This window comes from Geotrypetes seraphini, chromosome 2, assembly GCF_902459505.1.
Source record: "Geotrypetes seraphini chromosome 2, aGeoSer1.1, whole genome shotgun sequence".
Taxonomy (NCBI): Eukaryota; Metazoa; Chordata; class Amphibia; order Gymnophiona; family Dermophiidae; genus Geotrypetes; species Geotrypetes seraphini.
The window spans coordinates 509,680,768-509,704,836 of NC_047085.1; the positions used below are offsets into that span (position 1 = coordinate 509,680,768).

At 42.8% G+C, this 24,069-nt stretch overlaps 1 protein-coding gene across 1 annotated transcript in view; it reads right to left on the reverse strand.

Annotated features, from left to right (window-relative positions):
• The window catches only part of LOC117354975 (oocyte zinc finger protein XlCOF6-like), a 46,428-nt gene that overhangs the window by 19,483 nt on the left and 2,876 nt on the right, over nt 1–24,069 (reverse strand). The window contains exon 3 of the mRNA XM_033932932.1: nt 10,085–10,204. Coding sequence (XP_033788823.1) covers nt 10,085–10,204 — 120 coding nt within the window. The remainder of the gene's footprint in view (nt 1–10,084; nt 10,205–24,069) is intronic.

Here is a 24,069-nt window from a genome sequence, read left to right on the forward strand (position 1 = left end):
AAACACAAACTATGAATCTTCTGGGGTAGTGTATTATATACGGTGCACTTGTCATAAAATATACATTGAGCAAATTAGCCGGAAGATCAAGATTCGCATTTCTGAACACCTGAGTAACATTCGGAGGGCCAGAGTCTCCGCCCCTTTGGTAGCTCATTGGCTACAGGAATCTCACTCAATAGAGTCTTTGAAATATACAGTTTTAATACATATTAAACAATTTGATGGTGACATTTCGAAACTTCTGATGCAAAAAGAACAACGTTTCATTTACCACTGGCGCACTTTAATCCCAGTTGGATTGAATCTTGACATGGAGTGGTTAGCAGGGTAATCCCTAACCGGAAATTATTTCTTTGTTAGTATTTCCGGGTTCGCATCGAGTAGCCCCCCTTATCCAGCCTATAAAAGTCTTTGTAATCGGCACTGCCTGAGCCTTGCCTTTGATGCCTTCCTGTCCTGTAGAGCCAATAACAGGTATGCGATTTAGATAAGTTGAAATAAGGTAATAATATTTAAATGAAGTAACAATTTAATAAAGGATTCAGGATTAGTATATGGTGAATTTTATTTGTAACACATGGACGATTGTTTTAACAGTATCCCTCCCTGAAGAAGACTTGAAACTCGAGTTGGGGGGGGGGACTGGCAAGATTTGATGTTCTGACCAAGAACATTATTTTATTTGTTTCACACAACTACCTGGAACGTAATTCTACTGAGGTTTAACAACAACTACTAATCCATCCAATTCAGATAAGTCACGCTTATTTTCTATTACATTGGAGATTGATTATTGTATTATGGATGGTTAGGGGGACAGTGAAGGCGATGATGGTCCCCTTGCTAACCTCGGTTTGGTGTTATCACTGAATCACTGGTTATGGTCTGAGCACTTCACTAGATATTAAGAATTAAATGTATTAGAGCTGTGATTAATTAATATCTTAATAGCAGCACCAAAAATAAAAACAGAATGGATTTCTGAATTGACCACACATTTAAAACATTATGGATTATGCATTGCACCTGAAAAAAATTCAGAAGCAGTATCCTTATATCTATTTGGGTCACAAATTACCACAATTATATGAAGCTCCTACTATTATTACTTTAAAACTTAATTCTACAATCACATATGTTGAACTTCAACAAATCCTAGGCACTCTTAATTGGGTACACCCCTATTTTAAGATACCTACTGATCTTCTCAGCCCCTTATTTCATCTTTTGACTAAAGGAAAACAACCTTTAAATTGGATTTATATAATTCAAAAAGTGATAGCGATTATTAATCAGCATTTATTAGCTCAATGGGTTGATAGGATTCAGGATAATATAGCACTTTCTTTACTAATCATAGAAATATAGAAGATGACGGCAGAAAAGGGCCATAGCCCATCAAGTCTGCCCACTCCAATGACTTGCCCCCCTTGATTTTAACCCCCCAGAGATCCCACATGTGTATCCCATTTCCTCTTAAAATCCAGCACGCTGCTGGCCTCAATCACCTGACGCGGATGTTCGTTCCAATGATCAACCACCCATTCGGTGAAGAAATACTTCCTGGTGTCGCCATGAAATTTCCCACCCCTGATTTTCAGCGGATGCCCTCTTGTGGCCGAGGGTCCTTTAAGAAAGAAAATATCATTCTCCACCTCATTACGGCCCGTGATATATTTAAACGTCTCTATCATGTCTCCTCTCTCTCTACGTTCCTCGAGTGAGTATAACTGCAATTTATTCAGCCTTTCCTCATATAGGAGATCTTTGAGTACCGAGACCAACCTGGTGGCCATTCGTTGAACCGACTCAACTCTCAGCACATCTTTTTGGTAATGTGGCCTCCAGAATTGTACACAATATTCCAGATGAGGCCTCACCCTGGAAACTTCAACCTGATGCGGCTCTAGGCCAACTAACCCCCGATAATCGTTTACATATAATGGAATGGATCTATTTACCACATACGCCTCCTAAGAATATCAGCTCTCCTCAATACATGTATAGTTTGCTAATATGTAAGGCAAGAAATAGAGCCCTAGACATCATGGGATTAGACTTGGTATCTTTCACCATTTCCATTTCACAAGATCAGTGGGATTTTCTTTTTGAATATAATGATGAATTGCAAATTGCCTTAACAAATTACATTGGTCATATTTGTCATCATTATTCTAAATATAAACGATTAATTCTAGTTGCAGATGGTGTCTTGGATTTTCATTCTGCACTAAGCTTAACACCTTTAATTGATGCTCTTACTGTTTATACAGATGGCAGCAATACACGCAGAGTCGTGCATTGGACCCAAGAAAATACTCCTTGGGTCTTATTCACTCCCTCGCAACAATCCGCTCAACGATCAGAAGTAGCCACTGTTATTCTTGCCCTACAAACCTTTTCCCATTGTCCCCTGAACCTGATCACAGACAGTCTGTACGTTCGTAATTTAATTTACCTGCTTCCTGTCAAATGATGACAACTTAATATCATTGTTTCTTGAATTACGTTCTTTATTGTCGATGTGTAAACACTCTCGTAGTCATCAAAATCTTCCGGGAGTCATTTCTACAGGAAATAATATTGCAGACGCTGCAACCAAGAAAGCTTTTGCACAATTTGCTACCCCCCCATAGATAGTCATGCATTTTTCCATCAAAATGCTAAAGCCCTGGTAAAAATGTTTACAATTCCATTAAATCAAGCTACAACTATTGTTCAATCTTGCCCACAATGCTCATAGCTTCATTCGGCTGCTGAATATGGTGTAAACCCCCGGGGACTTGCAGTAAATCAAGTGTGGCAAATGGATGTCACACAATATCTATCTTTTGGGAAATGGAAATATCTACACGTTACTATTGACACCTATTCTGGTTATCTTTGGGCGACGTCACAAACTGGAGAAACAACTAATCAAGTAATTAATCATATGTTACAATGTATTGTGGTTATGGGAAAGCCAAAAATTTTAAAAACAGATAATGGTGCTGCATATTCTTCCAATGCTTTTTCTGAATTTTGCTTACAATGGGATATCCAATTGATTCACAGTTTACCTTATAATTCTACAGGACAAGCCATTGTAGAACATGCAAATTGAACATTAAAATCATATTTATTAAAACAAGAAACAGTGAAATAGCACAGTTACTTACTGTAACTAGTGTTATCTAGGGACAGCATGCAGCTATTCTCACGTGTGGGTCATCAGCGGAGCCCGGATGCGGAAGCTCGCAAGCAGACTTGCTTGAAGAAACTAGAAGTTTCGAGTCGACCGCACCGCACATGCACGAGTGCCTTCCCACCCAGTGTAGGGCACGTCTCCTCACTTCAGATAGCTAGCAGATAAGCCAACCAGGGGAGGTGGGTGGGTTGTGAGAATAGCTGCCTGCTGTCCCTGGATAACACCTGTTACGGTAAGTAACTGTGCTTTATCCCAGGACAAGTAGGCAGCCTATTCTCACATATGGGTGACCTCCAAGCTAACCAGAATGGGATGTGGGAGTGTTGGCAATTTAGGAGAATAAATTTTGTAAAACTGTTTGGCCAAACTGTCCATCCCGTCTGGAGAAAGTATCCAGACAATAGTGAGTCATGAAAGTATGAACCGAGGAACAAGTAATGTAATGTAATGTAATGTAATGTAGCAGCCTTGCAAATCTCCTCAATAGGTGTAGATCTGAGGAAAGCTACGGAAGTTGCCATTGCTCTGACTTTATGGGCTGTGACTCTACTGTGTAGGGGTAATCCAGCCTGGGCATGGCAGAATGAGATACAAGCCGCCATCCAGTTGGAGATGGTATGCTTAGAGATAGGATGTCCCAATTTTTGGATCAAAGGAGACAAAAAGTTGAGGAGCAGTTCTGTGTGGTTTGGTGCATTCCAAATAGAAGGCCAAAGCACGTTTACAGTCCAGAGTAAAAAGAGCTACTTCTCCAGGATGAGAATGAGGCTTTGGAAAGAACACTGGAAGAACAATAGATTGGTTGAGATGAAATTCCGATACCACTTTAGGGAGGAATTTTGGATGAGTACGTAGGACCACTGTCATGATGAAACACCATGAAAGGTGTATCAGCAACTAAAGCGTGCAGCTCACTGACTTGTTGAGCAGAAGTGAGGGCGATGAGAAACACCACTTTCCAAGTGAGATACTTCAGATGAGCCTTGTCAATTGGTTCAAATGGAGGCTTCATCAGCTGAGCAAGGACAACATTGAGGTCCCAAACCACAGGAGGCAGTGTGAGAGGAGGTTTGACATTGAAAAGTCCTTTCATGAATCTGGAAACCACCGGATGAGCGGAGAGGGGTTTCGCTTCAACAGGTTGATGGAAAGCCGCAATTGCACTGAGATGGTCGAATCAATGTAGACTTGAGGCTAGAAGTGGATAAGTGCAAAAGGTAATCCAAAACAGAAGATAAGGAGGAATGTTGAGGCTCCTTATCATGAGAAAAACACCACGTAGAAAATCTAGTCCATTTCTGGTGATAGCATTGTCTAGTGGTAGGCTTCCTAGAAGCCTCTAAAACGTCTCTTACAGAAAACTGAAAACGAGTCTTGTTGAAAGGTACCAAGCTGTCAGGTGTAGAGACTGCAGGTTGGGATGAAGGAGAGACCCTTGACTCTGTAAGCAGAGATGGAAAAACTGGTAGAAGGTATGGCTCTCTGCTACTGAGTTGAAGGAGAAGGGAGTACCAAGGTTGTCTCAGCCACCGAGGAGCAATCAGAATCATGGTGGCATGAGCGTTCCTCAACTTGACCAGAGTTTTGAGAATGAGAGGGAATGGAGGGAATGCATATAGGAAGAGATTTGTCCATTCCAGAAGAAAAGCATCGTAAGGTTGCAGAAGACGACTCAAGTTGTCCGCCAAGCAATTCTTTGCCCCTTGTATGTAGACAGCTTTGAGGAAGGCATTGTGGCGGATTGCCCAATCCCAAATCTTCAGAGCTTCTTGGCAAACGGAGGCAGTTCCCGTCCCTTCCTGTTTGTTGACATAATACATGGCGACTTGGTTGTCCATCCGAATGAGGACTACCTGGTCGTGAAGAAGATGTTGAAAAGCGAGGAGAGCCTTGAGGATCGCTGAGTTCCAACAGATGGATACGACACTGACGATCCATACAGCACAGTTACTTACCGTAACAGTTGTTATCCAGGGACAGCAGGCAGCTATTCTCACAAGTGGGTGACGTCACCGTCGGAGCACCGATGCGGACGCCTCACAAGCAAACTTGTTTGCAGAAACAAAGTTTCGAGTCGTCCACACCGTGCGTATGCGAATGCCTTCTCCGCCCAGTTCCGGGCATGTCTCCTCAGTTCAGATAGCTAGCAGAGAAGCCAACCCCGGGGAGGTGGGTGGGATGTAAGAATAGCTGCCTGCTGTCCCTGGAAAACAACTGTTACGGTAAGTAACTGTGCTTTATCCCAGGACAAGCAGGCAGGTATTCTCACAAGTGGGCGACCTCAAAGCTAACCAGAATGGGATAGTGGGAGAGTTGGCAACTTAGGAGAATAAATTTCTTAACACAGATTGGCCAAATTGCCAATCCCGTCTGGAGAAGGTATCCAGACAGTAGTGTGAAATGAAGGTATGAACCGAGGACCAAATGGCGGCCTTGCAGATTTCCTCAATAGGGGTAGATCTGAGGAAAGCTACAGATGCCGCCATAGCTCTGACCCTCTGGGCTGTGACTTTACTGTGTAGGGGTAATCCAGCCTGGGCATAGCAAAAAGAGATACAAGCCGCCATCCAGTTGGAAATGGTGCGATTAGAGACAGGACGCCCCAACTAGTTCGGGTCGAAGGAGACAAAAAGTTAGGGTACAGTTCTGTGTGGCTTGGTGCAATCCAGATAGAAAGCCAAAGCACACTTACAGTCCAGAGTGTGAAGGGCCATTTCTCCAGGGTGAGAATGAGGCTTTGGAAAAAATACTGGAAGGACAATGGATTGGTTGAGGTGGAAATCTGAGACCACTTTAGGAAGGAACTTCAGATGGGTGCAAAGGACCACCTTGTCATGATGGAAAATTGTGAAGGGTGGGTCTGCCACCAGTGCTTGCAACTCACTGACTCGACGGGCGGAGGTGAGTGCAATGAGGAACACCACTTTCCAGGTGAGATACTTCAAGTGGGCCTTGTCCATTGGTTCAAATGGAGGTTTCATCAGATGGGTAAGAACAACGTTGAGGTCCCAAACCGCAGTAGGTGGTTTGAGAGGAGGGTTGACGTTGAAAAGTCCTTTCATGAATCTGGAAACCACCAAGGGCGCAGATAGGGGTTTCCCGTCAATGGGCTGATGGAAGGCAGCGATTGCACTGAGATGGACTCGGATGGATGTAGACTTGAGTCCTGAATCCACCAGGTGCAGGAGGTAGTCCAATACTGAAGGCAAGGGGGAATCTTGAGGATCCCTATGATGCGAGTTACACCACACCGAGAACCTGGTCCACTTTTGGGCATAGCATTGCCTAGTGGTAGGTTAATGCTCTACAAGGTTATAATTTCATAATGCAATTGCAATGAGGATTAGACCAAGGCAATATATTGTTTATCTATATCATGTGCTTCTCAAAGCTACTATCTCACGTGACAAATGAATACATAATAACAGTTACAATAAAGTGATTCCCAATGTGTACATTTCTGATATGTCTCAAATCTTACTATGAAATGAACAAGCTATGTTGGTATATTTCAATATGAAAATCTTCACTGAAATACCTCAGCCCCACCACTCCACCGCTATGTCAATTTCAAAAAGCGGGAGATTTATGTGGTGCCTCATCATAGGTAATTCATTATTAAACGCTGTGTCAAATTTCCTGTGTTCATACAAAATTTTTTTTTCCTTTTTATAAATAAATTAGTGTAAAAGTGTATACTTAGCTTCTACACACAACTGAACCTGGGAGTCTGACCCGACATGTTTCGCACAAACCGTGCTGTCTCAAGGGTCTCCCGAGGTCGCAGTTGTCATCCGACTCACAAGTGCAGATTCTGTGAAAAAACTTACTATGGCATGTGACAGTCCAAAGGTTATAATACATGCTTCTTAAGCACTCTTGATTAGCCTTGCTCAGGCAAAGTCTGATATAAGGGATGCTTAAACAAGATAAGGAATAAGGGTAAATGTGTGTCAGATTAATATGTGACAGGAAGGGCAGCATTCTGTCTCAAGGTGCAAACCTTGTCCTTGCTTAGAATGTATACGTGGCAGGAGGGAGAGGGAATGAGAAACAGGGCCTCAGATCCAAACACAGGCCTAGATCCATACACAGGCCTAGGTCAGTGTGCCGACCTGGCCTGCGTTCAGAACCGCCTGTGTGCTGACCCTGCCTGTGTTCTGATGCCCTGGATCAGAACTTATCAGATCTCCATCCCTACACTCGAGAAGGACTCGAGGTTGTCGAGGCAGCCTGGGTCGAAGATGAAGCTTTGGCAAGAAAAAAGGCATCAAAAGAATATGGAGACTTGGACGAAGCAATTGAAACTGCTGCATCCTCAAGGTGTGGAAGTGGAGATCTCGATCGAGGAGTCGGCGGTCTAGTCGAAGTAGGAGTAGATCGAGGCTTAGTTGAAGAGGGACATTCTTTAGAAGAAGAACTATACCTGGAAGAATGCCTCGATGAAGGCCTCAATCGTCGGTGAGAACGGTGCTTGGAAGCAGATCTCAAAGATCGAGGAGACTTCGCCTCAGAGACAGAAGCAGCCGATGCCACCAAAGAATGGATAGGACTGGAGGCTGTAGATCGAAGCTCCAGAGGCTTGATGGAGGAACCTCGATGCACTCCCAAAGACTCTGCTCCTTGTATAGAGTGTGAGGATTCCTGCTGAGGCACTTGCAAAGATTCTGCTCCTTGCTTTACGTGCTTAGATGCCAGACCAGACACTCACAGAGACTCTGCTCCTTGCAAAAGATAATTCAAATTTATGTAGAAAATTGGAGTCCTTAGAAAACTTTTCGCGTAATAATAACTTGCGATTCATCAATTTCCCTAGGATAGCGTCTGTGACTCCTAGGGATATGTTAAAACGTTATATGATGGAGATTTTGGAAGTTAAATTCAGAGGCTAAGATTCCACCATTTACCCATGTCTACTATTTGCCATTAAAAACTAAGGAACAGCAACTACAATTGCAGGATGACAATCAACTGCTCAATGTATCGGCAATGCTGGAACTTTCTGATCGAGAGGCCGCATTGGTGGCTACACTGCTTATTACATTAGCCCTCGTACCAGATAAACACTGGTTGCTTCGGCTTTTCTTTAAGAACAAGCAGAAAGATTTTCTTGGCTATAAAATATTAATGTTTCCAGATTTGGCACGGGACACACAAAAGAGACGTGAATTTCTTATGTTAAAGCCAGGGGTTATCTCTCTTGGAGGGACATTTTTTTCTTCGTCATCCAAGTAAATGCATAATACATTACCGTACAAAAAAATATGTTTTCTTCGAACCTTTCCAACTGACAGCCTTCCTGGCCGGAGCTCGAATGGATGAATGGAAAGTCTGAGTTCAATTTGAATATTAAGCAGAGGGATCTCATTTTCGTTATGATGATTTATATTATATTGTTTAAACTCGCTAAAATTAATCTTGGATCTAATTTGAGGACTTGAGTTGAAGTAAAGCTATATGTTTATTTTTCTTAGATAATTAGTTTATTTGAAATAGCAGTGTGCTGTTTGCTTTCCTCAACTTTCTATACAAATGGATACTTGTACAAAAAAAAAAACCCCGACTGCTTTAGACCTGTCGGTAACTGTGTTACCGATGTCTGCTTGGGTTTTTTTTTTTTCCTTTTGCAATGGCACAGATATTTTGCATGTATTACACACGCAAAATATCTGCCCAATAAAAAAGAAATGGAAAAAAAGCCTCCCGACAGCATCCCCTCCCTCCACGATCACATAAAAAATGGCAGGAAGGAGGCCCACTCCCTCCTGACACCCAACGCTCCTCCCACCACGTGAATATGGCAGGTGGGATGCCTACTCCCTTCTGCCACTAGACGTCTCCTGCCGCCACCGATCTTAAATATGACAGGAGGAATGCCCACTCCCTCCTGCCATGCCCACTCCCTGCTGCCATGCCCCCCTCCCCCCACCAAACTTAGATATGGCAGAAGGGATGCCCACTCCCTCCTGTCCTCAGGCACCTCCTTCCACCCGTCGGCCTCTTCGTGCCTTAAGTTGGTAGCAGGACGGGTGACCAGTCAGACCCTCCTGCTCTTCTGGCCTGTTCTTGTGAAATGCTGGCCTAAGAAGTCCATGATTGGTTCAGGCGCCTCAGGAGAATATTGACCTAAACTAAACTAAACCTTAAGTTTATATACCGCATCATCTCCACGGATGTGGAGCTCGGCACAATTTACAACAACTTAAAATATAGGAAGAGAATACCATAATGAGCAGACATTCAATTGGCTTCAAACTTTGTATCAATGGGCACCAGAAAAGGTGTTAATGTCCTTCTGTATGAAGGCATTGTGTTGGCTCAGAAGTTTACATTAAAATACTGGAGAAAGCCACAGCTGCCCTCACTTACACTTTGGAGAAATGATGAAATGGGAATGGCTGGATGCATAAATGGGATTTTCCAGGGCGTGGAGGACATTTCAACAAATCAGGATGCCAGAATGGGACAAACTTCCACATAGAGCCCACAGATATTTATTAAATTTCTGACTGAGCACAGATGGGGGGGATGGGGAATGTGACTTCTCTTCTTTCAGTTTCCTGTACTAGAAGTAGGGGACACCGTGAAGGAACAACACAGGTGACCCTAGTTTTGTTAGTTGGTTGGTAAAAGGGAATTAGCATCACTTGTAGAATACACAGTTTGAAGCCTTTAATGTGGGTTATGTTGAAGGGGTTTGCAGCATGTAATGTTATATGTAATTTATGGATTGAATAAATAAAATCAAAGATATTTTCACATAAAACAGATCTTTGCCCCACATATAACGATTTGAGTATCTCTCGCATGCTCAGATAAAGATGAGCCAGTTTGGAACAACTCCCCCCTTCATCTCAGCAGTTTTACCCCTGTCTCTTTTATTACTGCAATCACCTGAGCAGCTGCTTCTCCCAGGTTCTCTTTCCTCTGATCCTGGCTCTTCCTTGATGTACAGCTCTTCCCCCCGTTCAATGTGGGATATAATATCAGGAGTGATGGAAGGAGAGCCTGTTCCTGGGGAAAGAAAACTGCATTAGGTCTCCCAAAAGCATAAATTGTTGGATTCCCTGAAATTCAAGACTTAACACAATCTCCAGCATAAAGAATTTCACCAACTTCAAAAAACAAAAATACTCAAACCCTCGGTTATTGGAATTGTTTCAGATTCTGCAAATCTCAGTAAAATCACATAAACCCTCTTTACTCATCATCTTGATAGTGTCGTATATTGAGATCAGGCTTATTTCAATATGTGTGAGCTTCCTTATCCTTTATATAACAAGCAGGTCTCCATCTAATCCAGAAATTCTGGAATAAGATGAAACAAACGCCTAGATAATGCTCGGACCAATATGAACACAAAGAGCGAGCAGGAAGAGAAAATTAACTTCCTATATCCCAGAAAACTTTCCTGCAATAAAAATCAGCCGTTTCAGAGATAACCTTAAACCAAAGCAGTAAGGATTTCTTTTCAATTCTAAATCTAGGTATTTCTTGATAGTTTTGCAAACCATATCCTATCCCCAATATCACTGATGGTATTTGTTTGTATTGCTGATTGAAGGTCTGCTAAGGGGAAGAAAAACTCCATGGGAATATTTTACCTGCTGGCTTTATTTATATCCCATCATACCTTTTCAGTTCAAAACAGTATACAGTATAGCATTGAACAAAGTGGTTATAAGGTACAGGTATACAGTACTGCAGCAAACGAAGTGATTGCAAGGTGCAGGAAGATCTATACGTACAGGGTTGTAGCTTGTACATGAGTATCAGGGTTTGGGTGGAAAAAGAGGGGTAGGTAAGTGAGGAGAGATTGGAGAAGTTGGAGGGGAGATAGTCAGGTTTTGAAGGAAGGGAGTTCAAACAAATTTGTTCAATAGGTGAGTTTTCATTGCTTTTCTGAAAGATTGGTATGTCGAGGAATTCAGGAGGAGGTTACTTAGGGTGTTGTTCCAGATGCCTGCTTGGAAGGATAGTGTCCTATTGAGGAATGTTTTGAATTGATATCCCTTGGGATTAGGAAAAGCGAATAGTAATGTTCTGCGAGAGAGGCGGGGTTTATCCTGTAGGACAAAGTGTCTCAGAAGGTAGGTGGATGAGGTGAATAGTGTCTTGTAACATAGGCACCCAAATTTGAAGATAATTCTAGCCTCAATTGGTAGCCAATGGAGTTTTTTTTAAATATTGGGTGATGTAGTCTGATGTTTTCAGTCCGAAGATCAATCGTACCGCTGTGTTTTGGATCGTTCTTAAGTCTTTTTAAGTTGTTTTTTGTGTGGGATCCAAGGTAGATTATGTTGCAGTAATCCAGTGATCTGAGGATTAATGATTGTACTAGTAGCCTGAATGATGTGGAGTCAAAGTAGGGTTTTAGCGTGCATAGTTTCCATAGAAGGTTGAAACATTTTTTGATTAAGATATTGGTATGGGCTTTGAGTGTTAGTTGTTAACATAGAAACATAGAAACTGACGGCAGAAAAGAGCCATAGCCCATCTAGTCTGCCCATACCAATGTCCCACCCCCTAACTCTCTCCGTGAAGAGATCCCTGTCAGCCTAGCTATCGCTACCATTCAGCATTTTTAGTTGGCATTACTTATGTCAGCGAAGGCCTATGGGAAATTATATCAATCTGACTCTGGCATGGGAATGCAGATAGACTCTGTAAGGCAGGGAAACTGTTTTAAGTATCCCTGATAGCTCTGATTGAATCATGACTAGCTAAAAGGTGTTAATGTCTGATTAAGAGGGTGCTTAGGACAATGGCCTGCTTGAATGGGACAAAGAAGCCAGAGGCTAATCCCATCACCATGCTTGCAGGTATCACACCCTCCTTAGCAATTAAATTAACCATTGTTTCAAACAGTTTACAAATTCTAAACAGAAAGATACTGGGAGATACAATAATTTCTTTATTCAGAATAAGATTCCAAGGTATAAAAGCCTGCTCTCTGCTCTATCAATCTCTCTTTTTCTATCGAGCTATCAATCTTTCTATCTATCTCTGGGCTCTCTGGTTCTTTCTTTCTTTCTTTCTTTCTCTGGCTCTCCCTAGAACTGCAAGCTTCTTTCTGGACTCTGTAAGGCAGAGAAACTGCTTTGCTCTCTGCTTAAGTGTAATGCTCTCTACTTAATTGTAATGCTTCAGAATATTGCTTTTCTGTAAGACTATTTCTATAATATATTCTTTTGCAATCACCTCTGGCTGTGCTCGTTTATTCTACGTCCTGGTGAGTCATCTGTGAGGGAACTGAACCTGGGACCTGGCGTCTGTCAGTGCGCATTTCACTTAACCCCTACCACCATACATTGGGGGGGCCACAAACTGAAACTGACATTTCCACCATACATTGGGGGGTCACTAACTGAAACTGACAATCCCATGTGCCAATCCCATTTTTCTTAGAATCTGGCACGCTGCTGGCCTCAATTATCTCTAGTGGAAGACTATTCCAGCGATCAACCATTCTTTCGGTGAATAAATATTTTCTGGTGTCACCATAAAATTTTTCACCCCTGAGTTTCAACGGATGCCCTCTTGTTGCCGTGGGACCTTTAAGAAAAAAGATATCTTCCTCCACCTCGATACAGCCCGTGACATATTTGAACGTCTCCTGAAGACTTCAGAGCCCTGGGTGAGAAACTGAGGATGTTGGATGCGCAGGTGGTCTTCTCCTCGATCCTCCCGGTAAGGGGTAAGGGCAGTGCCAGGGAGGATCGCATCCTGAGGGCAAACGACTGGCTTCAGGGATGGTGCAAGGAGATGAACTTTGGGTTCTTGCACCATGGAGAGGCATTGCAAGGACTACAGGGACTAGACGGGTTACACCTGACCAGAAGAGGGAACAACATCCTTGGACACCGTCTAGCCCGCCTACTACACAGGGCTTTAAACTAAGTAAGTTGGGGGAGGGTGCGGGCACAAACAACCTATCTGGAAAGCTAAGCTGCCAATTCTTTTCTGAGACTAAGGTAAATAAACACCGCAATTCTGGGTCTGGGTCAGGGGTGAGTATACACACTTTCGAGTCTGGGGTTGGCTCACATCATAATTCTGGGTCACTTTGTAATTCTGGGTCTAAGGGGAGTACACATTGTAATTCTGGGTCTAAAGGGAGTATACATTGTAATTCTGGGTCCAGCGAGAGAACACACATTGCAAATTGCACTAAAGGTGTCCAAATAGCTCAAGCGGGACTATCCCCACTGAAGAGTAACAAACGTACAACATGGAGGGCTATGTATGTAAATGCCCACAGTCTGGGAAACAAGATCCTGGAATTGGAAACAGAAATGAGGAATGCCGACCTGGATATGGTGGCGATATCCGAGACCTGGCTCACGGACTCCCACGGGTGGGACATGGTCATACCGGGTTACAACTTGCTTCGCCGGGACAGGGAGGGCAAAATGGGAGGAGGTGTAGCATTATATACTAAAGATGACATTAAGGTCACCAGAATCACAGATGTCCACTACACTGGGTAAACAAAATTTACCTTTGGGTAAATTTGGCCATACACAGTAACCATTATCTCTTTCTCTCTCTGAGAGATCCCAAGTGCCTATCCCAGGCCCTCTTGAATTCAGACACAGTCTCTGTTTCCACCACCTCTTCAGGGAGACTGTTCCACGCATCTACTACCCTTTCCATAAAAAAGTATTTCCTCAGATTACTCTGGAGCCTATCACCTCTTAACTTCATCCTATGACCGCAAATTGTAGTTTCCTTTCAAATGAAAAAGTCTCATGCACATTTATATTACGTAGATATTTATACATCTCTATCATATAGAAACATAGAATATGACAGCAGAAAAGGGCCTTCGGCCCAACAAATCTGCCCACTCAAATACCCCTCCCCCCTAAGTTCTTCTTTGAAGTGAACCCATATGTTGATCCCATTTGTTCTTAAAGTCAGTCACGTTATTGGCCTCAACTACCTGAAGTGGAAGATCATTCCAACGGTCAACCACCCTTTCGGTAAAGAAATACTTCCTAGTGTCACCATGAAATCTCCCGCCCCTGATTTTTAGCGGATGCTCTCTTGTCGCCCTAGGTCCTGTAAGGAAAAAGATGGCTTCTTCCACCTCAATACGGCCAGTAACGTATTTGAACGTCTCTATCATGTCACCCCTCTCTCTGCGTTCCTCAAAAAGAGTATAGCTGCAACTTACCTAGACGTTCTTCATATGGGACATCCTTGAGTCCTGAGACCATCCTGGTGGCCAACCGTTGAACCGATTCTATTCTCAGCACATCCTTCTGATAATGTGGCCTCCAAAATTGCACACAGTATTCCAGATGTGGTCTCACCATCGATCTGTACAGCAGCATTACCACTTCGGGCTTTCAGCTGACAAAACTTCTCCAGATGCAACCCAGCATTTGTCTAGCCTTGGATGAGGCTTTCTCCACTTGATTGGCTGTCTTCATATCTTCACTAATGATTGCTCCCAGGTCCCGTTCTGCAACAGTTCTAGTTAAGGTCTCACCATTCAGAGGGTAGGTTATCATGCCGCTGTATCGGGCCATGGTACGCCCTCACCTGGAATACTGCGTCCAGCTCTGGTCGCCATACATGAAGAAGGACACGGTACTACTCGAAAGGGTCCAGAGAAGAGCGACTAAGATGGTTAAGGGGATGGAGGAGCTGCCGTACAGCGAAAGATTAGAGAAACTGGGCCTCTTCTCTCTCAAACAGAGGAGATTGAGAGGGGACATGACCGAAACATTCAAGGTACTGAAGGGGATAGACTTAGTAGATAAGGACAGGTTATTCACCCTCTCCAAGGTAGGGAGAACAAGAGGGCACTCTCTAAAGTTGAAAGGGGATAGATTCCGTACAAATGTAAGGAAGTTCTTCTTCACCCAGAGAGTGGTAGAAAGCTGGAACGCTCTTCCAGAGGCTGTTATAGGGGAAAACACCCTCCAAGGATTCAAGACAAAGTTAGACAAGTTTCTGCTGAACAAGAAGGTGCGCTGGTAGGGCTAGTCTCAGTTAGGGTGCTGGTCTTAGACCAGAGGGCCAACGCGTGAGCGGACTGCTGGGCATGATGGACCACTGGTCTGACTCAGCAGTGGCAATTCTTATGTTCTTATGTTCTGCATGGGTTTCTCCTACCAAGGTACATAACTTTACACTTCTTGGCATTAAAATTCAGCTGCCAAATAGTAGACCAGTGCTCCAGTAAAAGTATGTCTTGTGTCATAGTGTCGCGCACGGTACTTCCGCCCACTATTTTGCATAATTTAGCATCATCGGCAAATAATGCAATTTTACTCCGAAGTCCCTGAGACAGATCTCGTATGAAGATATTAAATAGGATTGGACCTAGGACCGAGTCCTGCGGTACTCCACTGTGCACTTCCAACTTTTCAGAGGGAGTACCGCTTACCACCAAGCCAGTCTTTAACCCATGTAGTTAATATTTCTCCTAGCCCCAACGAACTCATCTTATTCAAAAGTCTACAGTGTGGGCCGCTATCAAAAGCCTTACTAAAGTCCAGATACACTACATCTAGGGACTCTCCCTTATCTAGTTTTTTTGTTACCCAGTCAAAAAAGCTGATCAGGTTGGATTGGCAGGATCTCCCCCTTGTAAATCCATGCTGGTGGGGATCCCTCAATCTCTCATTTTCCAGAACTGTATCTAATTGGTGTTTAATCAATGATTCCATAAGTTTACACACTATTGATGTGAGACTTACCGGTCTGTAATTTGCAGTCTCTAACCTGTGTCCCTTTTTGTGGAGCGGAATGACGTTAGCTGTTTTCCAGTCTAATGGAACTTTTCCCGTGCTCAGAGAAAGATGGAAGAGTACGGCTAATGGCTCTGCCAGGACATCTCTCAATTCCCTAAGCACTTTAGGGTGCAATTTATCCGGTCCCATGACTTTATTCACTTTGAGCCTTGACAATTCTTGGTAGATGCTGCTGGTGGAAAATTCAAAATTCCTGAACGGGTCTTCTGAGCTCTCCCTTGTTTGCAGCTGTATTCCTCTTTCTATCATTAACATACCTGAAGAAGGATTTATCCCCTTTTTTAATATTCCTAGCTAAATTTTCTTCCATCTGGAGTTTGGCATTTCTGACCACTGTTTTAACAGTTCTAGATTTCTCTAGATAAGCTTCTTTGGCTTCTGGTCGTTGTAGGATACAAATACTCTTTTCTTCTGTTTTACGAGTTCCGAGATCACCGCAGAGAACCACTGGGGTTTGTTATTTCTCTGCCGTTTACTCATGGTTCTTATAAAGAGGTTGGTTGTTTCCTCTAGGATAGATTTCAGAGCTGACCACATTATCTGTTGTGTCTTGGCTTTGCAGTGCCTTAGAGACAAAATTTCCCATGCTCTCGAAGTCAGTGCCCTTAAAGTTAAGGACCTTCGTTGACGTGTTCGACCTCGTGGATCCCTTCCTGAGGTGAAACCACACCATGTTGTGGTTGCTGGAGGCCAACGCCTCACCTACCGAAACCTCTGTGACGCTATCTCCATTGGTGAGTATCAGGTCCAGTATCACCGGATCCCTGGTGGGCTCCAGTACCATTTGTTTGAGTCGTGCTCCCCGTATAGGTTAGTAGCCTTTTACTGCTGCTGGACGTAGCTGAAAGTTTGTTCCAGTTTATATCTGGCATGTTGAATTCCCCTAACATTACAGTGTCTCCACGCAGAGTGATGGTTTCGATGTCTTCAATTAATTCTTTGTCTATGTCATCTTGTTGTTTCGGAGGTCTGTATACAATGCCCAGATACAGGCATTTGCCACTTCCCCTGGCAAGGTTCACCCAGAGGGACTCCCCTTTATACTTGACACCTGTGATTCTGGTAACTTTGATTTCTTCCTTGATATATAATGCTACCCCTCCTCCGTTTTTGCCTTCTCTGTCTCAGCGGAGTAAGTTATCATCTGGTATAGCCATATCCCATCCATGGGAATCCGTGAACCAAGTTTTAGATATTGCCACCACATCTAAGCTGGCACTCCTCATTTCCGTCTCTAATTCCAGTATTTTATTGCTTAAACTGCGGGCATTAATGTACATAGCCTTCCATACTTCTTTTAAAAACAAGCAGAGGGACCAGCCACCACTATCGGGAGCCCATCAACCCGATCCTTACTTCGTGTTTGCACGATCTGCGTGGAGATTTTCCCGCTTGACTTAGTTTGCACTTTATTTCCCTGTTTAAGTTAGTTTGTCCCTTTTGAGTTGGTCTGTCCCCTGCAGTACTGACTGCAGTGTAAGTACTTACCTCAGACTCAGTAATGGAGTAGTTACTTACAATACCGGGATGGTTACTTACCACACCTAGTTAAAAGCCCTTTGGAGCAGGTGAGCCAGTCGTCTACCGAAGACATTCTTCCCTCTTCTGGTCAGGTGGAGCCCGTCCGATCCCTGTAGTGCCTCTCCGTGGTCCAGGAAGCCGAAGTTCATCCCTCTGCACCATCCGTGTAGCCACTCGTTTGTCTTCTGAATACGATCTTCCCTGGCTCTGCCCTTGCCTCTCACTGGAAGGATGGAGGAGAAGATCATCTGTGCTCCCACTTGTTTCAGCTTCTCACCCAGAGCTCCAAAGTCTTCAGGTATCTTCTCCGGGGTGTTCCTGGCGGTGTCATTCGTCCCGACATGAATGAGAAGCATTGGATAGTGGTCTTGGGGCTTGATCAGTCTCCCTAAGCTTGTGGTCACATCCCTGATATTTCCCCTCTCCCGCCTTTCCTCCAAAGATTGAGATCTTTAAGTCTGTCCCCATATGCCTTATCACGAAGACCACATACCATTTTAGTAGCCTTCCTCTGGACCGACTCCATCCTTTTTATATGTTTTTGAAGATACGGCCTCCAGAACTTTTTAGATGTGGACATCTGTCAAGTTGAAAATACCTTTGTTACAAATGTTTATACAAAAAATACCGATAAGACCACACTTTTGAAATATGACAGCTGCCATCCGAAGAAACTCAAAGAGCTTGCCGTTTTCTCAAATGGTAAGGAACAGAAAAAATTGTTCAGAAATTGACAAGTTAAAAATTCAATCGAAAAAACTTCACAAAAATTTTTTTTCTAGAGGATACCCTAATCATGTGATGGAAAGAGTGAGACATCACGCAAAATACATCAATAGAGAACATCTTTTGGATGAACGAAGATCTAATGAGTTTGAGGTTAATGTTGAAACATGTTTTTACGATACTGTTCAAAAAGTAATTCTGTGGTACAAATCATCAGGAGAAACTGGGAAATTGTAAATCTTAACCCAGTTTTTGACAAAAACTCGGAATAGCTTTTCTTGTAACTCTAACTTAAAAGAAATTCTACGCCCTGCAATGATTAAATCAAAGACAATATTGTAAAGTGACATTTTTAATGCCATTTCACGCAGCATTTGTCAGATCATGTTGCAGACTAAAGTTTTCGTCAATCCATCTAATAACAAGAGATATGATCTGAATTTTTTTTACACCTTTATCATTTATATCATCATTTGCCCCTGTAATTTACTTTACGTGGGCATGACTACGAGAGATCTGAAGACCAGAAGTGTGAACATAAGTCAAAACTGAAGCGGAATCATAGCTCAGAGGTTATAACTGAACATTGTGCATTATTTCAACATAAATTTCAGGATCTCCGATGTCTTGCTATTGACCAGGAACCCAAATCTTTAAGCGGAGGGGACAAGGTAAAAAGACTTAAACAGAAAGAATTAAGGTGGATTTACCTTCTGAAAAGCATGCATCCACATAGATTAAATACAGTTATGGATTGGTCAGTTTTTGTTTAGTTTGTTTCATCGACATAATGGTTCCGCTAGCATACTAGTGAGACACGATCACATCATTCACTTTACTGCGCATTTGTCAGCATTCATGCTATTATAAGCGCCATTTTTACAACTGCACTTTTGTGTCATAGAGTATGATGTGTTAACGCTAAAAGTAAGTACAGCTTTTTTACTTCAACTGTTAGAATTATGGCAATGACTGACTAACAATTTTCTTTATTTTCACTTGAAGCCCGATTTGTAAACCCCAAGGAAGTCGCTTGTTAGCAGCAAAATGGGTCCCCATCGGACAGATACTGATTGGGGCTATAGCAGCAGATTCTATGCAGCCATTTGACACAAGTTGAAGTAAAAGTTAAGTGCTCACCTTTACAACTATTGATGCTGGTTGTGATCCTATATTGCACAAAATGTTGATTTTTTTATATCGAGTCTTTGCTATATATGTACAATATTGAGCTATAGCATTGAGAGTCTAGAACCGCTAACATTGGTCGAGACTACAAATTGTGTTTTCTATGGTATAAACAAGCTGATTGGTATCAGTAAAAAAAATTTTCTAAAAAAAATTTCTATCACGCATTAAATAACTTTTGAGTACAGTAGTAATAATTTATTAAACTGACAAAAATAGTAATTGTAGTATATGAAGGTTTTGGATCAATGAAAGATACCCATGCCACAATTTCCTATGTGGATAATATTACTATGATCCATGGAGTGGCAATTCTGAGATTCTTTCCTTCATTTAGTCACCTAATCTTTGTATGATTAACCTTGTGTGGATCCATATTTAAGGTCACCATCTTGAATCCTAGGAGTAGAAATTGATAGCCACCTCTCCATGAAGAGCCACGTACAATCAATAATAAAACAATCTTTCCTTATGATGAGAAAGCTAAGATCCATTAGAAAATACTTTGAAACAGAGGCTTTCCGAATCTTAGTGCAATCCCTAATCCTATCCTGATGTAACACTAGTTCTTTGCTCTAAAACACTGCTATCGCATCTACAATTAGTCCGAAATGCAACAGTTAGACTCGTATACAAACTATGGAAATCAGAACACCTACAACCCTACTATATGAAACTATACCTACTGCTAGGAGAAGCCTGTGATGCCCAGATCACAAAACTCCTAAAATGCCTCTCGGAAATAAAAAACGGGATGTCTGAAAACAAATTACAATGAAACGCCTACAATGGACTACAGAAAGAACGCAGAAAGGACTACAGGGTGAAACTGAAAGAAGCCAAGAGAGAGATACGTTTGGCGAAGGCACAGGCGGAAGAACAAATGGCTAAAAATGTAAAAAAGGGAGATAAAAATTTTTTCAGATATATTAGTGAAAGGAGGAAGATAAAAAATGTAATTGCTAGGCTAAAAGATGCTGGGAACAAATATGTGGAGAGTGATGAGGAGAAAGCAAATGTGCTAAACAAATACTTCTGTTCTGTGTTCACAGAAGAAAATCCTGGAGAAGGACCGAGATTGTCCGGCAAAGTTACACGAGAAAATGGAGTAGATTCTGCGCCGTTCACGGAGGAGGGTGTTTATGAGCAACTTGAAAAACTGAAGGTGGACAAAGCGATGGGACCAGACGGGATCCATCCCAGGATACTAAGGGAACTCAGAGAGGTTCTGGCGAGTCCTATTAAAGATTTGTTCAACAAATCTCTGGAGACGGGAGTGATTCCTGGGGATTGGAGGAGAGCGGATGTGGTCCCTATTCATAAAAATGGTCACAGGGATGAAGCAGGAAACTACAGGCCGGTGAGCCTCACTTCAGTTGTTGGAAAAATAATGGAAGTGTTGCTGAAAGAAAGGATAGTGTATTTCCTTGAATCTAATGGGTTACAGATCCGAGGCAACATGGCTTTACAAAAGGTAAATCGTGCCAAACGAACCTGATTGAATTTTTTGATTGGGTGACCAGAGAGCTGGATCGAGGACATATGCTAGATGTAATTTACTTGGATTTCAGCAAAGCCTTTGATACAGTTCCTCATAGGAGGCTGTTGAACAAACTTGAAGGGCTGAAGTTAGGACCCAAAGTGGTGAACTGGGTCAGAAACTGGCTGTCGGACAGACGCCAGAGGGTGGTGGTTAATGGAAGTCGCTCGAAGGAAGGAAAGGTGACTAGTGGAGTCCCTCAGGGTTCGGTGCTGGGGCCAATCCTGTTTAATATGTATAAGTGACATTGCTGAAGGGTTAGAAGGAAAAGTGTGCCTTTTTGCAGATGATACCAAGATTTGTAACAGAGTAGACACCGAAGAGGGAGTGGAAAATATGAAAAAGGATCTGCAAAAGTTAGAGGAATGGTCTAATGCCTGGCAACTAAAATTCAATGCAAAGAAATGCAGAGTAATGCATTTGGGGATTAATAATAGGAAGGAACCGTATATGCTGGGAGGAGAGAAGCTGATATGCACGGACGGGGAGAGGGACCTTGGGGTGATAGTGTCCGAAGATCTAAAGGCGAAAAAACAGTGTGACAAGGCTGTGGCTGCTGCCAGAAGGATTCTGGGCTGTATAAAGAGAGGCGTAGTCAGTAGAAGGAAGAAGGTGTTGATGCCCCTGTACAGGTCATTGGTGAGGCCCCACTTGGAGTATTGTGTTCAGTTTTGGAGACCGTATCTGGCGAAAGACGTAAGAAGACTTGAGGCGGTCCAGAGGAGGACGACGAAAATGATAGGAGGCTTGCGCCAGAAGACGTATGAGGAGAGACTGGAAGCCCTGAATATGTATACCCTAGAGGAAAGGAGAGACAGGGGAGATATGATTCAGACGTTCAAATACTTAAAGGGTATTAACGTAGAACAAAATCTTTTCCAGAGAAAGGAAAATGGTAAAACCAGAGGACATAATTTGAGGTTGAGGGGTGGTAGATTCAGGGGCAATGTTAGGAAATTCTACTTTACGGAGAGGGTGGTGGATGCCTGGAATGCGCTCCCGAGAGAGGTGGTGGAGAGTAAAACTGTGACTGAGTTCAAAGAAGCGTGGGATGAACACAGAAGATTTAGAATCAGAAAATAATATTAAAGATTGAACTAGACCAGTTACTGGGCAGACTTGTACGGTCTGTGTCTGTGCATGGCCGTTTGGAGGAGGATGGGCAGGGGAGGGCTTCAATGGCTGGGAGGGTGTAGATGGGCTGGAGTAAGTCTTAACAGAGATTTTGGCAGTTGGAACCCAAGCACAGTACAGGGTAAAGCTTTGGATTCTCGCCCAGAAATAGCTAAGAAGAAAAAAAAAAAAATTTAAATTGAATCAGGTTAGGCAGACTGGATGGACCATTCGGGTCTTTATCTGCCGTCATCTACTATGTTACTATGTTACTATGAAACGCCTCCAAAACAGAACTCCTTTGGATCTGCAAAGAGCACTGTAACAACATCCATCTCTCACTACATTGGGACTCAATTACCATAACTGCAAAGGACCATGCATGCAGCCAAGGAATACTCCTTGACTCCAACCTGTTGCTTTCCAACCATATCGCTCAGGTGCTATCTTCCTCATTTTACTACCTATGTGAGCTCCGAAAAATAAGGAATTACTTTTCTGAGTCTCACTTCACCCAACTTAGTCCTTTCCCGCATGGACTACTGCAACGCCCTATTCAATGGTCTCATAGCGAATATACAACATCTACAGCATGTACAAAATGCATCAATCAGACTTCTTAAAAACCTCCACGCCCATGACCCTGTTTCCCAGGCTCTATCAATGGCTGCCTGTAGCTAAATCCTGTGTCTTCAAAGAACTGATGCTAGCATTCAAAACCCGGGCTACACAACAATTAAGCTTCCTTCATATGACGAAATACGCCTCAAAATACCCCTTGGTCATTCCCTTCAACTGCAAACAACATTCCTACTCCAACTTCATACCAAGCCACTGGAATCAACTGCCCCCCCCAGATCAGATCCCTTGAAGGAGTCTTCAGCTTTAGAAAAGCAATAAAACCATACCTCTTCACCTAACTCCATCGCCTAAGGCCGATAGATTGCAAAGAAATATTAATGTATCTAGGTACTAGATCCTTGATATGTCTCTCGTTAGGATGAAAACCTATATTGATAAATCTTGCATTGTAACTGTCAAATTTATCCTGTAAACTACAAATTATGTATATTGGTATTAGATCCCTAGTATGTGTCAAGTTAGGATAAAACTTTTATTGAAAATCATTGCTCTGTAACTATGGCAAATTGTAACCTATAAACTAAATACTATGTATATTGGTATTAGATTCCTGTAACAATTCCCTCCCCATGCAAATATTATACCCCTGGGCATCAGGAGATATTAATCAAATGTGGAACTATAGGTCCCAGAATGCAATGGGCTATGGAGCTCAGTGTTGAATCACATGGGCGGGACTCACAGGAGAGAGGTATTTCCAACCACACTGGGTTCATTCTAGACCAGGGGTATCAAAGTCCCTCCTTGAGGGCCGCAATCCAGTCTGGTTTTCAGGATTACCCCAATTAATATGCACTGCTTTCATTGGATGCTAATAATGCACTGCTTTCATTGGATGCTAATAGATCTCATGCATATTCATTGGAGAAATCCTGAAAACCCGTCTGGATTGCAGCCCTCGAGGAGGGACTTTGACACCCCTGTTCTAGAAGTCCCTCTAGAGGGAGACAGAGGAACTCTCAAGTTTTCCCTAGAGATAGGTGGAGGAAGCAAGCCTTGAGAAAATAGACTGATGCCCAAATTCATTCTATTTTGTGTGAGGCAAACAATAACAAATACAAATTGTGTCTTAGCTGTATATGTGCTAACCTTCCTGGGCAAGCCAGCCAAACCGGGCTAGTCTACCACAATCCCTAGTATGCGTCGAATTAGCATAAAAACTGTATCAAAAAACTTGTACTGTAAAACCTGTGAACTGTATAATATATTTTCTGTTGTGCTTCTATGAAGTTGGCAGTACAATTTTTGTTTTTCACTTTATTGTGTGTAAGAACATAAGAATTGCTGCTGCTGGGTCAGACCAGTGGTCCATCATGCCCAGCAGTCCGCTCCTACGACGGCCCCTTGGTCAAGGACCTGAGCCCTAACTGAGTGTAGCCTTG